The sequence below is a fragment of the Annulohypoxylon maeteangense genome (assembly GCF_022496945.1).
Source record: "Annulohypoxylon maeteangense strain CBS 123835 unplaced genomic scaffold GGS22scaffold_2, whole genome shotgun sequence".
Lineage (NCBI taxonomy): Eukaryota > Fungi > Ascomycota > Sordariomycetes > Xylariales > Hypoxylaceae > Annulohypoxylon > Annulohypoxylon maeteangense.
The window spans coordinates 888,661-910,737 of record NW_025953249.1 but is presented as its reverse complement, the minus strand read 5'-3'; the positions used below and the strand labels follow the sequence as shown (position 1 = coordinate 910,737).

Genomic DNA, 22,077 nt, shown 5'->3' with positions numbered 1-22,077 from the left:
TTGCAGGGATCATGAACTAAAGAAAATGATCGATCTTGTAAGATTATACTGGGCTTGTATTCTGATTGGCTTTGGCTTTCCCGTTATACGGAACTTACATAAGGTCATCGACATCGGGAAACATCTTACATGTCCTAGTATTGAGCGGATATTTCAACTAGAAACAAGCTCAAGTTTGCAGAGCGTGTTATACATAGGTATCTACATATGTAGGTATAGCAAGATGAGCGAATGCGAAAAGGATACTGTACGCATATGCTAAGGAGGTATTACGGGCAGTACGGGTAGGTACAATACCTAACAACAGGCTATCATTTAACCAAGATACTTACCTAACTAACTCTCGGAACTAAACATAAACAAGTGTAATGATACTACGAGAATATTTCGGTTTACGTGAGACATATTTGACATCATTAGGTTCTAAGGTTCTCATTGAATAAGTTAGTTCTCATATTACAGGCAGGTGCACTGACATCAGACGCTAATAAGGAGAAGTGGTGTAACAGCGCCATCGCCGTTTCCTTTCAACCGAATATGAGGGACCGAAACTCTATGAATTTTTCAGGTACATATACGGAACGCTCGGATCGTATATATGTATGTATGTTGGAAAGGAGAACCGAAGTTGAGACATATTAATACACGAAATATGGAGATGGAAAGACGACATATGTAGGTATGTAGACATGTATGAAGTCGTGCTGAAGTTGACGGAACTAAAGCAACATCTGAACAGACATCACATGTTCTAATGATTGACCCCTAACACAAAATTATATTTTCTATCATCTTGCCTCCCCCTTCCTGTATACGACACTTTTCTTGAAACTAATTGCTCATTGTCATTTGCGCGGTAAAACCAATGAGTTTGAGAGGGGGGACTACGAATAATAGAAGTGAGAAAACGTCTCCGAAAATTGCTGTAGAATTAGTAGAGTGGCTGAGACAAGAAAGTAGTGGAATAGAAGGGCCACGATAATCTACCTACCTACCTAATTGGCGATATGAGTCAAAAGGATACTAAGTATGAGGAAGCCGGAACTACAGAAACCTAATCATTGAAGCCCTAATAACGAATATTTGCGATGAATATTTACTATAGCTAAGTAGCGATGATGAACACGAAACTCAACATGAACAACTCCCCTCGAATCAAGGTATCCAAAACTCCCACCATCTCAATCACCAACCATATCTCTCAGAAAAACATGATAATTATAGGAATAGATTATCCCAATATTATTTCCATTATTAGGTACCTACTTCGCGAAAGCGCTCGAAACAAAAAACATGAATTTCGGCACCGGATTCCAAACTTGGTCTTCGTTAGATGACATCCCAAGAGTAATAACATAGATATATGGCTTCTTCAGCTTCAGCTTTTTGCTTTTCGAAAAATCCCTTTGCCACCGAATGATTTCCCGTGGTCCAAACCCAGATAGATGTGACATATTCTGGTCCCGTTTGATGAGTTGCCCCCTCCATTCTCCTTTCAGAATATTTAATGTGGTATATTATGTATATAGTCTTAATGAAAACATGGCCACCCGAGTATATGCAGAGACATAAAATTTCGCTACGTGCCGACCGACTTCTATAATTGTCCCGACAACAACGCCTCCGTTGCTAATCGTGCTGTTAGTACTTATCATTTATAATATGAGGGAAGGATGAATACATACCACTGTTGATGTATAATCGCTTGGAATCGAGGGGAACATTAAATCTCCTCTCCAACTCCTGCTTGATGCCCTTCTTCGTCACGGTCATTAGATCTGCCGTACGTAAGATCTCGCGGATTTCTGCTAGAAGAGCATCGTCGCTTGGCATGCCTGCGAGGTTGGACATCTCTACATCGTGTTGGTTGCCGAAGAACTGTGAACCGCCGAAATGACTCATTCGGTTTTCAGTAGGGGCGAAAGACATGCGACTCGCGTAGCCAGCATTCTTCATGTCGTATGGTGGAATCTGGCCGGTGGTTGATCCTGGACGCGACGCTGCGTATTGGTATTCTGCAACACCAAGGTGCATGCCAGGTTTGGTTGCGTAACTGAAGCCACTGATCTCAGAGCGAGTGTCATCGCCGCCTCGGCTGGTCTGAGCCTCCCATAACTCGGCCTGGTATTCTTCCCACTTCTTGCGCGGGATCGAGGCAGGGTCGAATTTGCCTTCGTCTGTGACGACGACCTTCTTGCCCTTCTCTCCAGCAACGACACGAGTGTTACCCCAGTTAAAGTCGTCCATGTGCCAGAAGGCATATAGGGGCAGGGCGAATGAGAAAACGGGAACGGCGACGATATACATCAACATCCATCCAATCATTTCCCACTTACGACGTAGGATAAAGATAATAGCCTGTAAACCGTAGATAGCGCCAAGCATGACGAAGGCTGTGATAGGAATGACCGATGTCGAGGTGCAGACTAGCACAATGAGGTAGACGATATAGGCTATCGTTACGGGCTGGACAACAGTGGATAACAGATCAACGAACACGATGAAACGCATACTGAAGCAGCAGAAACCGCAAAGCTGAGCCATTGGGATGAGTTCCACCAAGTTGTGCACGGTTGAGTTAATCCAACGACGTCGCTGGGACAGGAAGACTTGCCAGGAGTCGGGGGCGATGGTCCATGCGTGGGCGCTGAAGATGTACTTCGTCTTGAATGATGAGTGAAATTTGAGGAGTAGAGTCGTTAGATAACGATCCTCACCAAGATGCAGCAGGTTCTTCATGTGTAGGGTATCGACACGAATTGTAGCGTAGTTCTCGACGACTTCGCGGCTGACAAAGAGAGGCTTACCCGTCTCAGCCGCGCGGATGCGGTACATAGAGAAACAACCTGGCAAACAAGTGACACTACCGAACAAACTCTCGAAAGCCTTGACTAAATTGTGCGAGATATAGTATTCGTAGACCTGGATCATAGTAACGAAGGAACCCTTTGCGTTCGTGAGGGCGGTTTCACCACATACAGCGATCAGCCGTGTATCGTCCAAGAAAGAAGAAACCATGCGAGTAGCCGAATCGGGTGCCACGACCGTATCAGCGTCGATCTGCAGCATGAATTCGTAAAACGTGGGGTTTACCCCAATAATATTCCGAATTTGGTGATACATCTCCAGCTCTAGCGGACTCATAGCCAAGTTGTAGTGGACACGGTTGAGGAAACGCATCATGACCATCTGCGAATCTCGCTTACCACGATTTCCAGGGCGGGAGACTTCAGACGGCTTGCCAACCTTGACAACGACTAAGAAGGGGACAATGTGACCTTGGACTTCGTATAGACCGGAGTAAACTTTGCCCATATTATGCTGCTTAAGACCCTCACCGAGAGATTCGAAGCTCAAAGGCTCGGGGTCAACAGTCTCAGACACACCTAGAATATCGAGAACGATGCGAGGGGTTGGTCTGTCATTGCCTTGACCGATAATCATACCATCGCAAATAACGACGAGCAGTTTGCGCTTATCATCGTAACGCATACGAGCAGCGGAGTCGATGGCACGGCGCAAAGATTCTTCATCTTCGGTATACGCAGGGATTTGGCACATGATGAACTTGTCAAGGTTCTCGGGAACATTCTTGCCTCCGAACTGAAGAGCAGCCAAGAATTTGAATCCGATAATGGTGCAAAGCAAGATAGAAACGGCGAGAATGAGATATTGAGCAAACTGACACTTAGTTGAATTTCGTGTGTCAACGTCACCGACGTAGAAGAGATTATCGAGACAAAGTTGCATACGCTCGCGCATACCAGAGTCAATATCGAGAGCGTTCCAGAGCTTGGTCACATCAGAACCGGCCTTCTGCTGGAAAAGGTCTACAACCAGGTTATCCATGAAGTTGACAATATCAGGATCGGTTGGCATGTCTTCGCCCTCTTTAACAACGACGTGGCGGCCACCAACGAGATACTTGGTAAGATCGTACACACGATTATTTAGAATAGCGATGGAGTTTTGCTTAGTCCCGAGGGTAGCGACATATTGTGCCGAGTAACCGATTGTGCCCTTCTTCCATGACTTCAAGATTTGCATCTTTTCATAGAACCAGAAAGGTTGAGGCAGATCGGTGAAGGAGCGGAAGTCATGGTAATGGGCGTTGAGGTCCTGGCTGCTAACGACACTAGCTGAACCACTGACGTTTGTCGACTTGTAATCTAACGTGACAGCAGGATTCACTGATCCGTCTTTGCCCTTGCACAAAGCTGATACCTGGACTGGGAACAAGGAAGTAATATCCAGTCCACCATATTGAGTCAAGGACTTGGTAGCAAGGTAAGGAGGATAGTGAGCAGGAGCATAACTGGAGATATCGAAAACCTGACCGCGGATGGAGGCGTAGGCAGAGTTTCCATCCTTGCCGTTATAGGCCGAAAGTTCTTCGGAACTGAAAACGTACTGCTTCGGGCAAATGACCTGAGGGAAGACGACGATGAAAAAGGCGGCGATTAAACAACTGAGCCAAATCATCATATTGATAGCCAACTTTTCTCGCCAGGCCTGTCGGACATCCTTGCGAGGCATCCTACCCATCCAGCGGATGAGAAAGTCGGGAATAAACCAGGTCATGACCATGACCATGAACACCCATCGTTTTCGACTAGGGCTGTCCTTGAACTCTTCTACTTCTACTAGTGACTTCTCGTTGCCACGTTCGGCCATCTGTTCTCTGGTGTCCAGATTCTTGAACATGTCGCCGGCTCCGAAGGCCGAAGCGCCAGCATCAGAACGGGCATCAATATCATTGCTGCCGAAGTACCCGCCTCGAGATTTATCCGTGTACTGTGCATTACCCATGACTAACCGTTCCTTCGAAGCTCCGAATGGCAACTCGCCGGGAGTTGATCCGTCCCCAGCATCAGACGCATAACGGTTGGACGAACCATCACCCAACTGCGCAATCTCCAACCAGCAGCGCTCGCTCAGGAACACACCGGTGGAACCGACTTGCACTTCATTACTCGGCCATTGTTTGTTTTGGATTACGGCTTCGACCTTTTCTCGCTCACTGCCGACGAGGATAGCCTCGGCGTCATTAAGGCCTAAGAACTCGCCAAAGGGTAAGAATAAGCTGAAGTCAGCCGACCTTAGCCGTTGACTTATCTCAGCAATACCAAACGTCTGTACTTGGGTACGAACACATTTACTGTCGAATTGGTTCGCAATCCTTCTATCGTTTGGTTTGAGACAGAATACGAAGTAGGCATTGGTATTTGGCGCAGTAATTGCTTGTTTCACATTTTCAAGTGAAGACAAGAACTGACCAGATGCTCCCTGTTCTGAATGGTGCATACTGGATTTCCTCGGCTCGCCCCTTGCACGGCTCTCTCCTCTCTCTCTATCTCCTGCCTCGCTGCCACCGAAGTCGTCCACAGAATCTTGTCGGCGAAATCTTCGAGATCCCATGTTGCGGCCAGTCTTCCTTGACATGACACTGGGCGCTCGCATGGGCTTGGAGCTCACAGATGCTTGCATAACAGTAGTCCTTTCTTGAGGATGCATAACTGTTTGGAGAGCCTCTTGGCCGAAAAGACGAGTGACGAATTCGCTCTTGCTGGACTTGATCAAGTTCATGACGTCGCTGGAAATGACTTCACCATTCTCTTCGACCAGTCCTTTGATGGGGTAGTCGACTTCACCGGCGAAATGTTTCACAGCGAAGGTGGCTGCCGTATTCTCTGACATGAAATTACTTCCGGGCAGTCTGGCTGTCGCAGAACCCACATTAATAGCTGGGTTCTTGCCCTCGAAGCGCTTCCTCAAGCTTTCTAGAAACTGCATATCCGTCCTGTGTCGCCTTGTCTGATCGTCTAAAATACTTAGCAGGCCGTTCCCAGGCTTAAGAAGTCCCTTCACAGCATCTGAGTTGTCAAAGTAGCTTGTCGCAGGAACGGTGACCTCTTCGGTATCTAGCATATCGGCCTTTCTATCGAAGAAGTTTTGAAGAGTTAGGTTGTAGAGAGACTCGACGGCAGCATTGTTGAGTAACTGATCAAGAGCAGAGCCAGTAGAAGACTGCTGGGAGAAACCGGGGAAATCAATGATATTGATGGTGTTTGCAATCGATTCCTCCGGCGCGCATATCTTCTGATTAATATTCTCAATCACGTATGCGACGAGAAGTGAATACAACGTCCTGGCTAGCTCGTCGGCGTTAGCGCGGGCACCGTTGGGGTCTAACATAACCGTCACGCGTTCGCGATGGATCATCTTGGTCTTGTATCCCATCGTGTTCTGAAGATCTTGGGAGCTGACACCAAGGAAAGCGGCGATAATTCCCAACACGTCCTTGTTTCGCGCAGCCGTGATAGTCTGGCCTCCTTCATGAGAGAAACCGCCGCTGTCATCCCCCGTAGCGGTGGTGTTCGAGGTCGTTTCGAATTCGAGTTGTCCAATGTGTAAGATACATGCCAATATCTGACAAACCTCGGCGATTTCACTTCTCGGAAACTCCAACTTTCGCAAGGCCGTCTTGAAAAGCTGAAAGCCTTCAGCATCGTTGATACCGACCTTTAGCTGGGTAGGATGGCCCAAATATTTCCATCGTCTCTGCCCTGCTGCATCTCTTGGCGTATCAATACCTAAATGCGTCTTCTCTGCCTCACTAGTTCCGGAGAGAAGGTAGTATAAGACGTGGAAGTTACGCTCTCCGGTTGGCACATCGGTAATTCTACTTCGCTCGAGACGATGATCCAATAACTTACCACCAATTAGTAGAGGGTTGGTGGTCGAGGCGGTATCGTATTGGAGTTCGTAGAATAGACCAGCCTTGGAAGCGGTTGGTGTTGTCGCCGTCTTCGTGGTAGTAAGCGTATCGAAAACGTACGCGGCAAGAGAGATCTTGCTCGACAACGGCGTAGAAGACTTATTTAGGAGCGAAGTTAGCAGATGAGATCGGATGGTGGTTTTACCAGAGCCGGATTCTCCCCTAGTGATCCTGTTAGTTTCTACTCATGACCGCGATGCGTAATGTTTTTACTTGACCAACGTACAGGAATATAATCGCCTGGTTTTCAGTGCGATGTCCCAACCTGAGAAAAGCTCTGTCGGCCATATCTTCAGCGCCGGCCATGGCGCTCCCTTCCTTACCCCCATCGAGGCCCTTGGTTGACGAGGTATAGGTGTTTAGGGAGATGAGGGCATGGGAGGATAGACGAGCTGTCGGGATGGCAACATGGAAACGACTAGCGAGATGTGCGGTCAGGTGTGTATCGGATTGGAGATGGGCGGGCAGAGAGGGCAACGATGGTTGCGTATGGGCCCCTCCGCTGCCGCCCATCGATGGGAGGTTGAGAGCCATGTTGGATCAAGGGCCAAAGGCTGGCGCCTATCGATGGACTGACGACTCAGTAGAATTTGTTCAGCGCCGCTCGACGCTTCGTGTGCTTTAAGAAAGATAGGTCGATTCGGATTCGGGAAAAGTTCAGCAAAACTTTTTACAACGAGCGAAAAGGTGGTTCCCCTGATTTCTATCGCTTTGTGTTTCGACAACGATGTTACGAATTATCTCCCACAGCAACAAGCAACAATTACGCGTAGCGAGTGTACATTAGTATACAGAAACGAGTGTATATCGATTAAAATGAAAAGCGATGGGAAACAAACAGGAAAAGAGAAAAGCCGGAAAAGTTGAGGCTCTCTCCAAACAGTTGCTTCACAGGTGTTGGATTCGATGAAAGGAGACTTCAGAGTCAATACGGACGGAGTCGCCCTTGAACAGGTTTATTTTTGTAAACTACGTAGGTACCTGACTGTACAGTGCACGGCTAACTGCAGCTTCCTCCCACGCATAGTGGTCTAGTCTTGACTAAGTACATAGCCTAGCTTAGCTGACAGGGATCCCGAGGCGAAGATTCACATCATACGAAGTCTTGGGGAGGGTACGCTGTGACCCTCTTGCCTTTCATTGGCCCAGGCTTTACCTTTCAATCCTCGCTAGTCGCGGACGGCAGATTCAGGGAATGTACTCCGTATCACGTACAGTGCCCTAGCCCTAGTGCTTTTAGTACCTTTAGTACCTCCAGTAACTCTAGTACCTTACGCTAAGTATTAATGTTAGCACGTTTAGCAGGTCTCACGAACACATTGATCGAATCGCCCGGAATTTTCTTGGATACCTGCATGATGGATGCGAGACGAGGATGTACGACCTTTTGTGGTGCATCTGGTGGCCCCGAAAGCCTCGACTTGTTCTCGGAGCGATCGAAACTTACATATGTACGTACAATCATGAGCATCTTTTGATCATTGCTTTATTTCCCCCGTAAAAGCTGATCTTCGACTTCAATGAAAAAATGAGTGGAAGCTCACGGAGCTGAGAAAATGGTGAGGCAACGAGGTGGTGTAATGGAACGTTCTCTTTACCCCCTAACTTTCCCAGCTTTCTAGCAAGATCTAAGGAATCTGACCCATACGACCCATATTAACCCATACCAGACCCAGCGCCTGTACGGAGTTAACCAGCAGGGGGTTTGGATTTTCAATAACTGAAAGTCCAGACGCTGAAAATCACCCTGAAATCCCAGGTACAATGACAACATCGCTTCCAGGAATCAGAAGCCGGTAATGTTGGGTTTACCGGATCCTACGGATTGTGGCATCGTCACTGTCTTTTATCAAGATGGAATCGATCTGGGCCTTGGAAAATGAAGATATCGACAACTACATCATAGGTTGTTTTAAAATGGACGAATAGGTACTAGGTTGAGGTATGTAATAGGCAATTCGGAGTTCACTGCTGAAGAGTACATATCTACCCAGTAGACATGTATGTAGGGGTGCATAAAATACGTATTTTAAAATAAAATACACGAATAATATGATACCCCTGTAAAATACGTATAATATGTATTATACTCGGAACCGGATTATCCACTTCCGGGTATAATTGATTACATACACAAGCAATCGCTCCAGTACTAGTAATATTCTGAATAGCTTCAATATTTACCTTTATCGCGCAATAGAATAAATTAGCAACAGTAATAGTAATAACAACAGCAATAGCAACTGCAACAATAACAAGTAAAAGATAGTCTTCGATATATGCACCTGTCTACTATTCAATCTTAGGTGCGGACCAGATTTTAATTGGTCGAAATACATACTTAGAATTGTACGTTTTAGGTTAAAAGGTGGGTCCCAAAAGGTACTTCATAAATATGGAGACTACACCCAAATTTAGCGGGGGTGGGGCATCTTATCTAAGTACCGAAAAGTTAATCCGGATCCCGAAAAATACGTGTTTTATATAAAATACAGTATAATACATGAATAATATATAAAAATAAAATACTGTATTTTAAAAATGCATCCCTACATGTATGTACCTACATACACAGTACTATGCACAGTAGGAATGGACTTTTTGTTTACCTCCTACGTTCCTGATACTCTACTCATGAAGTAGATTGACGCATGTCAGCAATTTGGGGAAAACACCGAGCATCATTAATAATGATACTTATTTACGTACTAGGCGTATGTCTGAGACAGAATCAACAAACAAATCCACTGTTGCCATCCATAATTCAGATTAACCCCGCGTGCTCGCGGTCCCGAATTCGATCTACCTCCATTTTGTAAATGTTCGGATAGACTATTAGGATTATGGGATTGATAGGTTGTTGTTAGTCGGACGAACAAGTCAAATACTCGAATAAGAACGGCATGCATGGTGACATACGCACATGTAAATAGATCCTCGGGTTTGGTCAGGATATCGTCGTACAAACACAAGATGGCCGGCTGCATATCCGCACACGATCCCTATAAAACGGCAATTCCCTTTGCGGCTAGCAATGTTACCTACCTACCTAGTATTTGGATGCCGTGTCAGCGTAAAAGCCTTTTAACAAGCCAACATCTACGCCGGCGACGCCTGAGGCTTGTGTAGGATGCGATGGCTTTCTACCAACTAATAACATTGCACCAGAGAGACATATGATATAACAGAAGACGACTAAACAACCGCTAAGCTGACGAGAGACTTCAGCTTGAATTGACAAGGAATTGGCCATTGTCTATTGCACGCAGCTTTTTCTACCAACGCAAGAGAATATGTTTTGACCGAGAAATGCAGTAAACTGTATTGTGTCTCATGGGATCTGCTTGAGGAATGTTGCAATCCTTGAGTAGGTGATTCGCTCATTTTTGCTTGTCGTCGGCTGACGTGCTACAATCGATGCAAAGGTCAGGGGAATACATACACTTCACACACCAATACAGTTACTTACCTAGCTAATAGAGTTATAAAATGACAAGTCACACCAAAACAGACTCCCGTCAAAATGCAAAGCACCAAGGTTAAGGTTATTCGCGAAGCCGGACTGAATTATACATCTGTCAAACCTCGCTATAGTTAAACGTTTTACCACTGTTTTTACGTTGTACCCGTCAACGATGATGCCGTTCATTTCGAAAGCTTCTCGACGCCTGAAAGACAGGCAACGGAAAAAGCGTTAAAATTCTTGGCTGGAAAATAAAACGACCTAAAATGGGTAGTTCTCGTATTGAGGAAGTGTGTGTACCTAGGCTGCTAGGTATGCATAATGATTTTTTATGTGGCTGTGGCAATTGGTGCAATTGGACCTCTTGGGGGGGCACTCTTGGAGGGCATAAGACAAAAAAGACAAAAATAAATAAATAAAAGTGGTGCTTCGAAGTTCGAGAAGGCTAATCGACCTGATCGACTGGAGTTGTCTGCCATAAAGTGCCATTCCCATTTGGCCGCTTCGTATTTCTTTCTCCGCTCACCTAACACGCGAACGGCTCGCAGGGCCTAGTTCGTGTAAAACCAGAATCATCCCATGCCAATTTGTCATGCGATAAACAAACCAACGAATTGTAAGAATTATCTGTGATGCCACGTCGGTTTTTTTGTAGTTCTCGCAGTTCTTGTCCCGAACTTGCATACCAAGTATATTGTAGTAATAATGAGTTGAATTCTCTTTAGTTATCTTCCTGCTTCCCACCGGCTTCGATACAAATCTCTTCACTCTTGTTGTCTCGCTCGATCAGCGATCATCTTGTGAAATTCCCTGATGAAATCCCTGTGATACTTCTGAATCGGGGAAGTCGGGCGGAACCCTGGAGAGTATCCTCCTAAAAAGTGACCAGGGACTTTCCCAGCTCTTCCCCTTAGGCTCTTGCTAGACTCGCTTTACAGCTGGTAGGGTCCGTGAAAAGGAAGAGGGATCAGCACGCCTCAATACCAAAGACAGCACTATCGTGATTTGTACTATAATCCCATAGTAATCTGTTAGCGTGTTAGTGTCTGTACAGGTGTAAGTAGTTACAGCGCACTACACTGCACTATGTACTCCCAAATGTTAGCGTGATTGCCCGGACACAGGTACCTCGTAATTGCCAGGTGTGTACTGCGCATGTGTGTACCACGCTTGCCAATCTTACCAATTCTCTTACAGCTCCAGGGCTCTCTTAGCCTTTCTACTTAAGAGCCTCCCCAGGGGCAGGGAAAAATTAGATACAAGCTAGTCTATTCTAAGCCCTACGCCAAGACAGTTCTGTCGCACTGTGCTTTGTACCTTTTCGAGGGTACCGATCTGCCCATATTTCCTTGGACCTTTTTTTTTCATCATAGGGGAGCATTATCCCATACGGCATACAGGAAGTCTCCCTGTCTCACACTCACTGTCCTTGTTGTCTTGTTACAAGCATCAACTCGTTGTCGTTTCTCTCTTGTTTTTACACTTTTGCAACCTTCTCATCTGTCACCTCACTCGCTCTGGTGACGATAGTCTATCGCTTCTAATCATTGCTATTGCTTGTAATTGTTTTATAGCATTGGGTAATAGTGCTTTGTTGCCCTGCGAACAACCCCATCCCGATCATCATTACCCCCGATAATACTATCCACCTCGAGAAGATCTATTCGACATACCTTCGTTAACCGCCCCGTCGAAACTGTTTATAATATCATAAAAAAATCTCAATAGTCTTTGATTTCCTGAAGACTATATGAGCGCCTTAATTTGAACCCGTCGCCGATATTATAGATACTCGATCGCTTTAGTAGCAGATTTGGAGTGAAGCATTGTCGTGATTGTCCGCAAGGACAACACGTTCCGAACGAGTCAAACATGGCTAACCAACAAGCCCGAATGTCCATGTACTCGGTGGCTTCCGATTCCGTTGGAGGCCCCCGAGGCGCCGGACAACAATCAACTCAAGTGTCAACAACTACCTTGTTAAACGGCATTCATAATATCTATCTCTCGTCTCAACCCTATCGACTAGACGCTGGAACGAGTCTCGTCGTCAACACATGGCTCACGGCGACTCAAGCGGGGCCAGACGGCAGGACTGGAGGAACTGTAGACCCTAACTTGGCAGCCAGAGCTTGGGAACATGCTAGGCGTCGAGCAGAGGATGGCTGTATCATTCTAGGGTATGTAGTATTCGTGTACTAATCTCCATCAGTTTGTTGCTTACAGGTAATCTAGGTCTCTTCATCAATCAACACCCTCGTTGTTGAACCCATTTTTGTCATCTCTGCCCCTCTCTATTCCTTCGTCTCTGTATACTGCCCTTGAAGTAATACAACCCTTCATACGATGCGTAACGCCATACAACCCATCAACGCCGCGTCAATCTGCCTTGGCAGTAACACTGACATTAAACCTCACTGGAACATTACATGCCGCCAGTGTAGCGCTATCACAGGGCGGTATCGATACTGTGAAGGGCCTTCTTGACATACCTGCTGAGGCTGGCTATCGCGCATTTGACGTCTTTTACTATCTTCTCACATCCGCCTCAACACCCGCAGAAAGGGAGTTTTTGGGTCTCAAGTCTGCCTCTACCTATTCGCTATTAGCCAAGTCCGGGACTTATAACCCTCCTTCATATCTTCCAACGGCCGACGATGGCGCTGCCGCGGATGACTTCCGAACTGCTCTTAAAGACATTGGCATCAAGGGCGCAGCTCATCGGAACTTCATCTCGACCCTTGCTGGACTTCTGAAACTCGGCAACACTCTGGACTACAACGTTGACGATGATGTTCTTGACGATGTCTGTGAAGATGTTGGCGGGTTACTTGGTCTTGATCCCGAAGTTTTAGCTAGACAATGCTCAACGGATGATAGACGAACTTTAGTTGGAGGACTGTACGAGGCTCTAGTCGACTGGGTCGTCACCAAGGCCAACGAAACCATTGCCCTCCAAATGTCTCGCATACGAGATGGCCAAGAGTCCCTCGACGGACATAGGACACCAACCCCGGATGAGAACGGCGATACTGTATGCATTACTGTTGTGGAAATTCCGGATCCTAACCTCGGAAAAGCGATTGCTATGCGTGGTATTTTCGATGACAGCCTTGGAATTAATGCCGAAATGAAAGAAGACGGTGTGGACGCAGTAGCTGTGGGAAGCTCAGTTTTACGAGAGACGCAGAATGCCGTTGCGGAGGTTGCGCCCGATCTAGGAATTATGAATGGCCCAGTTGCACGAGCAAGACAACATGAACTTGAGAAGAGAGAAGAAGTTTTGGAGAAGGCTGGTTTCGCTAGCGATGAAGACGGTTTCTTGAAGAAGCTGCTTTTCCCTGTTCCTGGTCAAGGTATCAACTTGGGCCAAAATGCACGATTAGATCTTCCCGCTGTTTTAAACACTAGTCGCGTATGGTATCATTTATCACTCCACCCGACTGATGAGGCTCCCGCGAGTTTAGCTGCTCTGCCCTCGATCACATCCGCTTGGTCGGCTGGCACGGTCTCACGCCAATTACGCGCCTGGAGACTCCCCGAGTGGGCCAATCGCCGCAACAAGAACTTGGATTTCACGGCGGACTTTGATCTAGACGAATTTTCAACTCGTTTTGCTCCCTTAGGCTGTAGAGAGGGTCGAGATGGCATCGAGACTTGGATCCTCGAGAGAGGATGGAGCAACGGTGAAGTTGTGATTGGCAAGGAGAGAGTCTGGATGCGCGAGACTGCTTGGTGGGAGGCTGAAAGCATGCTTGATCTAAAGCCAGCCCAAGATCCTGCGGCCGGTGGTATGAATAGCATGTTTAGCACCCCTGGCCTCGAAAGAGGGTTCACCAATGACTTCTTCCCCCCTCAAATTCCCGACCATAACTCCAACAGTAGCCGGGATCAGCTCCTCAACAGTCATCAGCGCAACCAAAGCCAGCTTACCTTTGCACAGAGCCAGATGAGGGCACCCTCTGCCACTCCTTCTGCTATGCGCAACGCTTATGCAGGCGATTATGGCTTAGGGTCAAAGGGAGACCAGCATCGCGACCAACTTTACTATACGCCAGATGGCGAATTCATTGGCAACCTCGACGCTGCTGACGCCAAAGGAAAACATATCGAAACCACCGACCAAACTACCACTCGTCGTATTTGGGTTGGTTTCGTTTGGGCTTTGACTTGGTGGATTCCTTCCTTCGCCCTCACTCACATCGGACGAATGAAGCGGCCAGACGTCAGGATGGCTTGGCGAGAGAAATTTGTCCTGGTCTTCATCATCATATTACTAAACGGCTTTATCGTGTTCTGGATTATTGTCTTGGGGCAACTCATCTGTCCGAACTTCGACAAGGCCTGGTTGCAAACGGAAGTTGCTAGTCATCAAGGCCAAGACGATTTTTGGGTCAGTATTCACGGAAAGGTCTACGACATTACAAATTTCTGGCGGCTACAGCACAGTGATACCAACATTGACACGACAAGTGATCTTATGCAACAATTCGCGGGCTTAAACTTGGACGAGTACTTCGTAGCTCCTCTTCCGCTTACCTGCCCCGGCTTGGGTATTCCTGAAACCATTCAGCTCCAGAAGAACAATACTCCTACGTTGCCTCAGGGTGTGCACACCTCCGGCTACTTCCAGGCTGACCAGACAACCAAGTTACGTTCTTCTACCTGGTATCGCGATAACTTTCAACCCAGGATAAAGGAATACTATCACGGTGATCTGGTCTGGGATGCCCAAAATGTCAAAGATGATGGCAAGAATAACAATCACATGTGGGTTACTTACGACGGTAATATCTACGATCTCACAGATTACCTCAATACCATCGACTACTATAAGAACCTTGCACAGTACAATTTCCTGGACACCGATTTGATCGACGCAGTTAAGAAAAACCCGGGACAGGATGTTACTACCCTCTGGAATGATGCGATTTCCGACGCCAAGGGAAACGCCACAAACACTGCCGCCAAATTGAACAGTCTTAATTGTATCAAGCAAACCTTTTACGTTGGTATACCAGACTTCCGTTACTCGGCTAAGTGTCAAGCGAACAACTATATTCTCCTGGCTTTCTCCATCATCATCTGTTCCGTCATCGTGATCAAGTTCCTTTCAGCATTACAGTTTGGCTCTAAACGACGACCCGCTCCTCAAGATAAGTTTGTCATTTGTCAGGTCCCGGCCTACACTGAAGGAGAAGACTCTTTAAGAAACGCACTCGATTCCCTTACCGCGCTTCAATATGACAACAAGAGAAAGCTTATCTGTGTTATCTGTGATGGTGTCATCGTTGGTCAAGGTAACGATCGACCCACGCCAAAGATTGTTCTGGATATTCTGGGAGTTGATCCCAAAGTCGATCCTCCCGCCTTACCTTTCAAGTCTGTCGGAACTGGCAGCGAACAGCTCAACTACGGCAAGGTTTACTCTGGTCTGTACGAATATGAAGGCAATGTGGTTCCCTACATCGTTATCGTTAAAGTGGGCAAGGAATCGGAACAATCTAAGGCTAAGCCTGGTAACCGTGGCAAGCGTGACTCTCAGATTTTGCTGATGAGCTTCCTGAACCGTGTTCACCACCGTGCTCCTATGAACCCTCTTGAACTCGAAATCTTCCACCAGATCAACAACATTATCGGTGTTGACCCTGAGCTATACGAATATCTCTTGATGGTGGATGCCGATACTTGTGTACGAGAAGACTCTCTCAACCGTCTTGTGGCTGCTTGCGCGAATAACTCGAAGATTGCTGGTATTTGCGGTGAAACTGGATTACAAAACGAGCAACGATCATGGTGGAGTATGATCCAGGTTTATGAGTACTTTATCTCTCATCACCTGGCAAAGGCTTTCGAATCTCTATTTGGTAGCGTTACTTGTCTTCCCGGATGGTGAGTTCCTTCTGTTCTCTCTATATTTAATTGTGTTACTAATACGGTCCTTAGTTTCTCCATGTACCGTCTGCGCACTGCCGACAAGGGAAAACCATTGATTATTTCCGATGGCATGATCAAGGATTACAGTATCTGCAACGTCGACACTCTGCACAAGAAGAATTTGTTGTCCCTCGGTGAAGATCGATATCTGACAACACTCATGACGAAGCATTTCCCCTACATGTCGTACAAGTTTATTCCTGATGCTTATTGTCAAACTGCTGCCCCCGAAGAGTGGAGCGTCTTGCTCTCACAGCGACGTCGATGGATTAATTCAACTATCCACAATCTGGCTGAGCTTATGTTGCTCAAGGATATGTGCGGTTTCTGCTGTTTCTCTATGCGATTCATCGTCTTCATCGATCTTACCGGAACCATCATTCTCCCTGCCACCTGTGTTTACCTAGGTTATCTTCTCTACCGAGTCATCACCCATACTGGCCCATTGCCTCTCGTTTCCATTATCATGATTGCTGCAGTGTACGGTCTTCAGGCTCTCATCTTCATCTTGAAGAGACAATGGCAACACATCGGATGGATGATCATCTACCTACTAGCCTTCCCCGTCTACTCGTTCATTCTCCCGATCTACTCGTTCTGGAACCAAGACAACTTCTCGTGGGGTAATACACGTATCGTCATTGGTGAGAAAGGTAATAAACAGTTGGTCGCGGTGGACGACGAAGGCTTTGATCCCAGATCCATCCCACTGCAACGATGGGATGACTACGCTGCATTGAACAATCTACCTGGTCGCCGTGGCATGCACAGCGAAAAGGGAATGGATATCTATGATGATCAATATGAGATGGACGACATGAAATCCGTCTACTCTTCTGTCAGACAGCCCTCAGTCCTTACCGGTCTCCAGGGCCGTGGCGGATACATGCCCCCTCACTCGCCTGCTCCATTCCAGAACATGCGACAGTCCGCATATGGTGCGTATACCGACAACCCTGCACACCGGCAATCTACTGCTTCGTTTGGTGATGCCAAACGCATGCAATCGCCCTACCAAGATGGTCCCAGCCACCAACGTAGTATGAGCAATCTTCGCGCGGTATCCAACAACTCACCACAGTTTGACATGCACCGTGCTTCCAACGCCACTCTTGGCTTTGCTGGTGGTGCTCGCGCACCATTAGGTCAAGGTCACCAATCCACCACATCCTTCGACTTCCAACGAGGTCACGTTGGCCCTGACGATGGTATGATCATCGACGCCATCCAATCCGTGCTCCGAGAGGTCGACCTCGACACGGTCACCAAGAAGCAAGTCCGCGCCCTGGTCGAGCAGCGACTACACACAGAGTTATCAGGAGAACGTAGGACGTTCCTGGACCGCCATATCGATAACGAGCTGGCTAACATGTAAACGCTACGTCGTCTATTTGCGTTTTTAATCTAAGGAAGATAATTGTAAAACGTGGAGGAGTAATCTGGAAATCTGGATGTACATATAATTAAGAAAACACAGGTTGATCATGTTTGATATGACAAGAAGCAATGTTTTTTAAGGGAGGGTCTGGGATCATCCCTCAGAAGAAGAATCATGTCGTAGTTTGGTGCACAAGAGAAGAAAAGAGTACCATGTAATTCGTGGCGTCGATCCTTTATTTTTTTTTCCTCTTTTAGAAGATGAAAAAACTAAGTAGGTACTGCCGGAATCGTTGTTTGTTTTTGGTCCCGATCGATCGTTCATTTTTATCGGGTTTTGGGATTACGGGAATTATCGGCGGTCGGATTATATCTTTTTATAAAGTACGCTGCATAGCATCGTTGTTGTTATAGTAGATTCGTTGTTCATGTCGTCGTCGTCGTCATCGCATATAATGGATAGGTATTGTCACATCGTTAGGCTTCCCTCTCCTTGTTGGGTGGCGAGTATGGTGGTCGTGCTAGGTAATATCAATCTCGGAAATCTTCAATAATATTTTTGGTTTGGGGGATGTGTGAATTTTATGTTGTAGTGAAATGTGCTTATTTGACTTGAGCTGTTGTTAGGTATGGAGGCATAGTGCTTGGTTATCGTGGCGGTCGAGTATATCTACTTTTGGTCTTTCACTGCTTACTCGAAAGGCATACAATAGGGTAATAGCCAATTAGAAGTTGAGGTCATTTCTCAGGTCAGACGTCGATTACCATGATCTCGTAATACTCGAGATAAGTTGCAGTTTTCTGTACCCGGAGGTCCGGATAAGTACCTCCTTAATATAAATATCACGCAAGTACTTATCTACCTAGGAATACTCAGTAGAAACCCCGTGGGTAAGCTCTGAACGTAAGCATATTCCCCTCAAGCATACACATGAAACAGGAACAATGATAACGCCGTTCTATACGCCTGAATAACATGCATACCTAACCTAACCTAACCTACGTATACGCCCAGCGCTATCCCTCAAGGAACAAATCATAATGACCAAGTCTTTTTCTTCTTGACCCTGAAGTACCTCATATGTAGGCAAGCGTATCCATATTCCATATTCCACCGTAACCTAACTGAACCTACCCAGGTTCCAGGTCCTAGGTAACAGCACGAGCACAGTCCAGGAGTCTCCACCTAAACACTAATCGTATCATCGATCTTCCCAACGCCCTTAAGACGGAGATAAACATCCGTGCCCCAGCCGTAAAGACTCTGCACGGCAATGCCGCCGCCGAAGTACTCCGCGTAGGCGCGGCTAAGGGGTAATCCGTACCCCAAGCCGGCAATGGAGCTTCCACCGCTTCCAGCTGCCGATATCACGCCTAGCGCGTCCTTACCGCCGCCACCACCGACGGGGACCTCGTCCTCCTCGCTGAACGTCGTGAAGCTGTAGCTCCAGATGTTGGGCAGCACTTCGGGAGCGATCCCGCCGCCACGGTCGCGGATGCGGATCGTGACGCCGGGGGCGTTGTCGTCGAGTGGCTTGATGGCGTCGCCTCTAAAGGCGCCTTTGTCGCCGGCGGGGGGGTCGAGGGTCACGCGCGGGGGGCCGGCGTCGGGGGGTTCGGGGGCGATGGTTATTACGACGGGGTCCCGGTTACGTCCGCTTTCGACGGTAGCGCGGAAGGCGTTCTTGAGGAGCTCTGTTACGATGTACTCCAAGTGCATCGGCACGAAGGCGAACGTCGTTTCGGGCTCCCCGTCTATTACCCAGTGCGGACGCACGCCGTACTTCAGCTCGCAGATGTCGGCTACGAAACCGGCGCACGAGTCGACTACTTCAGAGGGGGAGAGCGCGGTGTCGATTACTCCGATGTAAGATGGGTGTTCGGGGCAGGGGGTTGGGGAGGCGCCGGGGTCGAAGTGTGGTAAGGAGCTGTAGTGTAGGGCGATGTGCTGCTCGGCGATGAGGCGCGTGCCGATGCGGGTGCGTAGGTGGGTATCGAGGAAGTGGGTGACCTCGGCGGGGGAGATGTAGCGGCGGCACTCGAGGAAACCCTTAGCGAGGATGGGAATGGTGTCCTGGTGCGTGTGCACGAGGTCGGCGAGGATCTGGGTGAAGCGGATCTCGGCGTCGAGGTTGGCGATGTGGCGGTGCTTCCAGGGGAGAAGAGTGGAGAGGGAGTGCAGGTAGTTGTGGTAGATTTTGCTGATGTTCGGGTTTGACACTACGATAAAGGGAAGATTGCGTAGTGCTTGGATGCGGTGGGCGAGTCGAATGGGGAGGAGGGAAAGGGTGAAGTTGGCCGAGGAGAAGAGGGCGTCTTCCGAGATTGGGGGACGGCCGTGCCTGGTGAATTGAGGGTTGGTTAATACGTGATCTAGATTATGAATTGAGGCTTCCAATGGTTACACGGATTGGTATACCCCCTCCTATAAGGCTATAACTAGTGGCGGTGAAAAGAATGACCTACTTAACCAGATCAGCGAGGCTCAGAGGGTGCTGATGCTTGTTGGTGAGGTCGGCTATCTCGTCGTCGGTCACCGTTGCGGTGCTCGGTGGGTGGGACCATTTCTGATGGGACGATGAGGACGAGGGTTTGGTTGTAGCGTGTGACGAGTAGTAACACGGTCTCAGAAGATTGCGTCTTATAATCGAGGCGTTGGGTGTGTCAAAACACCGTAGCCGCCTGAGTATATTCCTCATGGCGGCATTGTGTGGTGTAAATATGAGAATGGTCAAAGGGGATGGTCGTATGTTGGAGACGTTGGAGCAGTTGGAGTCATAGGCGAGGGTAGAAATAAGAAAGAGAAAATATGGATGAATTTTGATGTGTCGGAGTCACGAGCCAAACCCCGGAAACATCGACGTCAGTGCAGAATTATTGAATTGATAAGGGTCAGCTATCTTAGTGTGGCTGCCGATCTTACCTTTTATTGTCTAGGACTTACATAGGTACCTATAGGTAAGTATCTTTCCCCTTTACTGGACAGGTGCAATTCAGAGAGCTCTTTCTCAATTATTGTATTGTATTCAGATAAGAAATAACTGTTATGAAATATGAACTCATTAGGTTAGGAATGTATTGTTCTTTATTGTTGCATAAGCTATAAGCCAAGTTCAGTCAAGCTTTCTGCCAGGTGATCTTAAGACTAAAAGATGCAGCTGTGCCCCGAAGACCCCGCATCGAATACGCGCTCGCTCGTGCCATGTCCTATTGCCTAATTGCCCCTCACTGTCTCACTATATCCATCACTGAGATCATTGAGTCCTCACTTCTTGGTCGAGCTCAACACCTTTGATGTGCTCGTACGACTCCAATGTAGTGAAGGCATCGTTAGGGAATGTTACTCTGAGTGAAGGTAAATCAAAGTTAATATGCATTTAAGACGGATATACGATCAAAGGTAGATATGAAAGAGCTACATACGAGAAGCCCTTGAGAAGATTGTACTCGTGGCCAATCTTACCGCCTTGGTCCTCGGCATGCTTCTTTGCTGCAGCAATTTGCTCGGGGGTGGCATCCGGATTGCAGGTAACCTATTAGGCAATGAGCAACATTCTTCATAAGCCTGGTCATATATGACGATATAAGGAAAGTATAGAAAGGTCGGGTAGAATTACAATGTAGGTAGGCATCTTGAAAGAGACGGTTGTATGGAATAGACGTCTGGTTGGTAGTTGTTTACGGAAGTCGTTGCTTGCGATGTGGTGTAACAAGGAAGAAGAGGATGGAAGTTGGTGTTGTTGCGAGATTAAATGTTGGGTTTTATGGAAGGTAGAAATAGAAATAGCTGAAGGAGAGCGCATGCCAATTTAATAGAGATTGGTCGAGAGAAAAGGTACAAGGTAGTAGTGCCTGAACCACGTATCACAGAGCGTTTAAACATCAATAAAAGTCAGGAAAGTGGGAAAGCACAGCCGGACTGGTGGAAAAGTGAATACGTCATCACGGCCTGACTTTAAACACAAACTTCCCGTCCGATTATTAGGTGTTAGGAACTGTTAGGTATTCACTACCTACTTAGCGCCTTGGGAAAGCATCCAAAGATGAAGCACATGTCTGACAACTTTCCTATTTAAGTACAATTCCGAACCAGTTTTTGACTCACACGATAGTTCATGCATGTAAAACAACACCTGAATCTGTAGTTGATCAGCTTAGTATATTGATAACTAATACTAGGTACTCAGAGGTGCTCCCATGACCCGAAAGTGTTGTAACTTACCTGCTTACCTACGCATTAAACGTAAATCGGCCTATAGGGCAGAATTGGGGTCTCTCTGATGAATGGCTAGTATTGCGTGATAACTAATAGTTAGACCTGTACTTCAGTCCTTCGGTGTCTAAGACAACATTGAAAATATGCCGAAATTGTCGATGACATTCAATGTGTTAAAGCCGCCGATAACCTGCCGGCAGGATCGTAGGGTCCGAACGATGGAGCCCGCCTGCCCCGCTTGAATCTCGGCGTCGGACTAAAAAAGTAGACCCACATAGCTGCTTACCTGGGCAGCTGTGAGCGGCA

At 47.3% G+C, this 22,077-nt stretch overlaps 4 protein-coding genes across 4 annotated transcripts; 1 reads left to right on the top strand and 3 right to left on the bottom strand.

Annotated features, from left to right (window-relative positions):
* Nucleotides 1–1,063: 1,063 nt before the first annotated feature.
* Nucleotides 1,064–7,744, bottom strand: GGS22DRAFT_152439 (glycosyltransferase family 2 protein). The gene is made up of 3 exons (XM_047959686.1): nucleotides 7,005–7,744; nucleotides 1,686–6,940; nucleotides 1,064–1,629 (listed from the first exon to the last, which is right to left on the bottom strand). The coding sequence occupies exons 1-3, from the start codon at nucleotides 7,310–7,312 to the stop codon at nucleotides 1,598–1,600; spliced, it is 5,595 nt and encodes a 1,864-aa protein (XP_047822655.1). The 5' UTR covers nucleotides 7,313–7,744; the 3' UTR covers nucleotides 1,064–1,597.
* Nucleotides 7,745–11,638: 3,894 nt separating this feature from the next.
* Nucleotides 11,639–18,270, top strand: GGS22DRAFT_152434 (glycosyltransferase family 2 protein). The gene is made up of 3 exons (XM_047959685.1): nucleotides 11,639–12,421; nucleotides 12,477–16,133; nucleotides 16,188–18,270. Exons 1-3 carry the CDS (start codon nucleotides 12,114–12,116, stop codon nucleotides 17,551–17,553), a joined length of 5,331 nt encoding a protein of 1,776 aa, XP_047822654.1. The 5' UTR covers nucleotides 11,639–12,113; the 3' UTR covers nucleotides 17,554–18,270.
* Nucleotides 18,271–18,568: 298 nt separating this feature from the next.
* Nucleotides 18,569–20,599, bottom strand: GGS22DRAFT_63330 (alpha-ketoacid dehydrogenase kinase). The gene is made up of 2 exons (XM_047967615.1): nucleotides 20,022–20,599; nucleotides 18,569–19,897 (listed from the first exon to the last, which is right to left on the bottom strand). Exons 1-2 carry the CDS (start codon nucleotides 20,252–20,254, stop codon nucleotides 18,742–18,744), a joined length of 1,389 nt encoding a protein of 462 aa, XP_047822653.1. The 5' UTR covers nucleotides 20,255–20,599; the 3' UTR covers nucleotides 18,569–18,741.
* Nucleotides 20,579–21,582, bottom strand: GGS22DRAFT_152427 (uncharacterized protein). The gene is made up of 3 exons (XM_047959684.1): nucleotides 21,173–21,582; nucleotides 20,979–21,088; nucleotides 20,579–20,900 (listed from the first exon to the last, which is right to left on the bottom strand). The coding sequence occupies exons 1-3, from the start codon at nucleotides 21,356–21,358 to the stop codon at nucleotides 20,810–20,812; spliced, it is 387 nt and encodes a 128-aa protein (XP_047822652.1). The 5' UTR covers nucleotides 21,359–21,582; the 3' UTR covers nucleotides 20,579–20,809.
* Nucleotides 21,583–22,077: the final 495 nt, after the last annotated feature.

Bases quoted from the DNA above. Each gene is read 5' to 3' on its own strand.
- GGS22DRAFT_152439 (XM_047959686.1), bottom strand. From the start codon at position 7,312: ATGGCTCTCAACCTCCCATCGATGGGCGGCAGCGGAGGGGCCCATACG. The intron at 6,941-7,004 runs GTACGTTGGTCA...CAGGATCACTAG, and splicing joins AACCAGGCGATTATATTCCT to GGGAGAATCCGGCTCTGGTA. The intron at 1,630-1,685 runs GTATGTATTCAT...CAGCACGATTAG, and splicing joins GCGATTATACATCAACAGTG to CAACGGAGGCGTTGTTGTCG.
- GGS22DRAFT_152427 (XM_047959684.1), bottom strand. From the start codon at position 21,358: ATGCGCTCTCCTTCAGCTATTTCTATTTCTACCTTCCATAAAACCCAA. The intron at 21,089-21,172 runs GTAATTCTACCC...ATTGCCTAATAG, and splicing joins TCAAGATGCCTACCTACATT to GTTACCTGCAATCCGGATGC. The intron at 20,901-20,978 runs GTATGTAGCTCT...ACCTTCACTCAG, and splicing joins AATCTTCTCAAGGGCTTCTC to AGTAACATTCCCTAACGATG.
- GGS22DRAFT_63330 (XM_047967615.1), bottom strand. From the start codon at position 20,254: ATGAGGAATATACTCAGGCGGCTACGGTGTTTTGACACACCCAACGCC. The intron at 19,898-20,021 runs GTAGGTCATTCT...TCAATTCACCAG, and splicing joins AGCCTCGCTGATCTGGTTAA to GCACGGCCGTCCCCCAATCT.
- GGS22DRAFT_152434 (XM_047959685.1), top strand. From the start codon at position 12,114: ATGGCTAACCAACAAGCCCGAATGTCCATGTACTCGGTGGCTTCCGAT. The intron at 12,422-12,476 runs GTATGTAGTATT...CAGGTAATCTAG, and splicing joins GATGGCTGTATCATTCTAGG to GTCTCTTCATCAATCAACAC. The intron at 16,134-16,187 runs GTGAGTTCCTTC...TACGGTCCTTAG, and splicing joins GTTACTTGTCTTCCCGGATG to TTTCTCCATGTACCGTCTGC.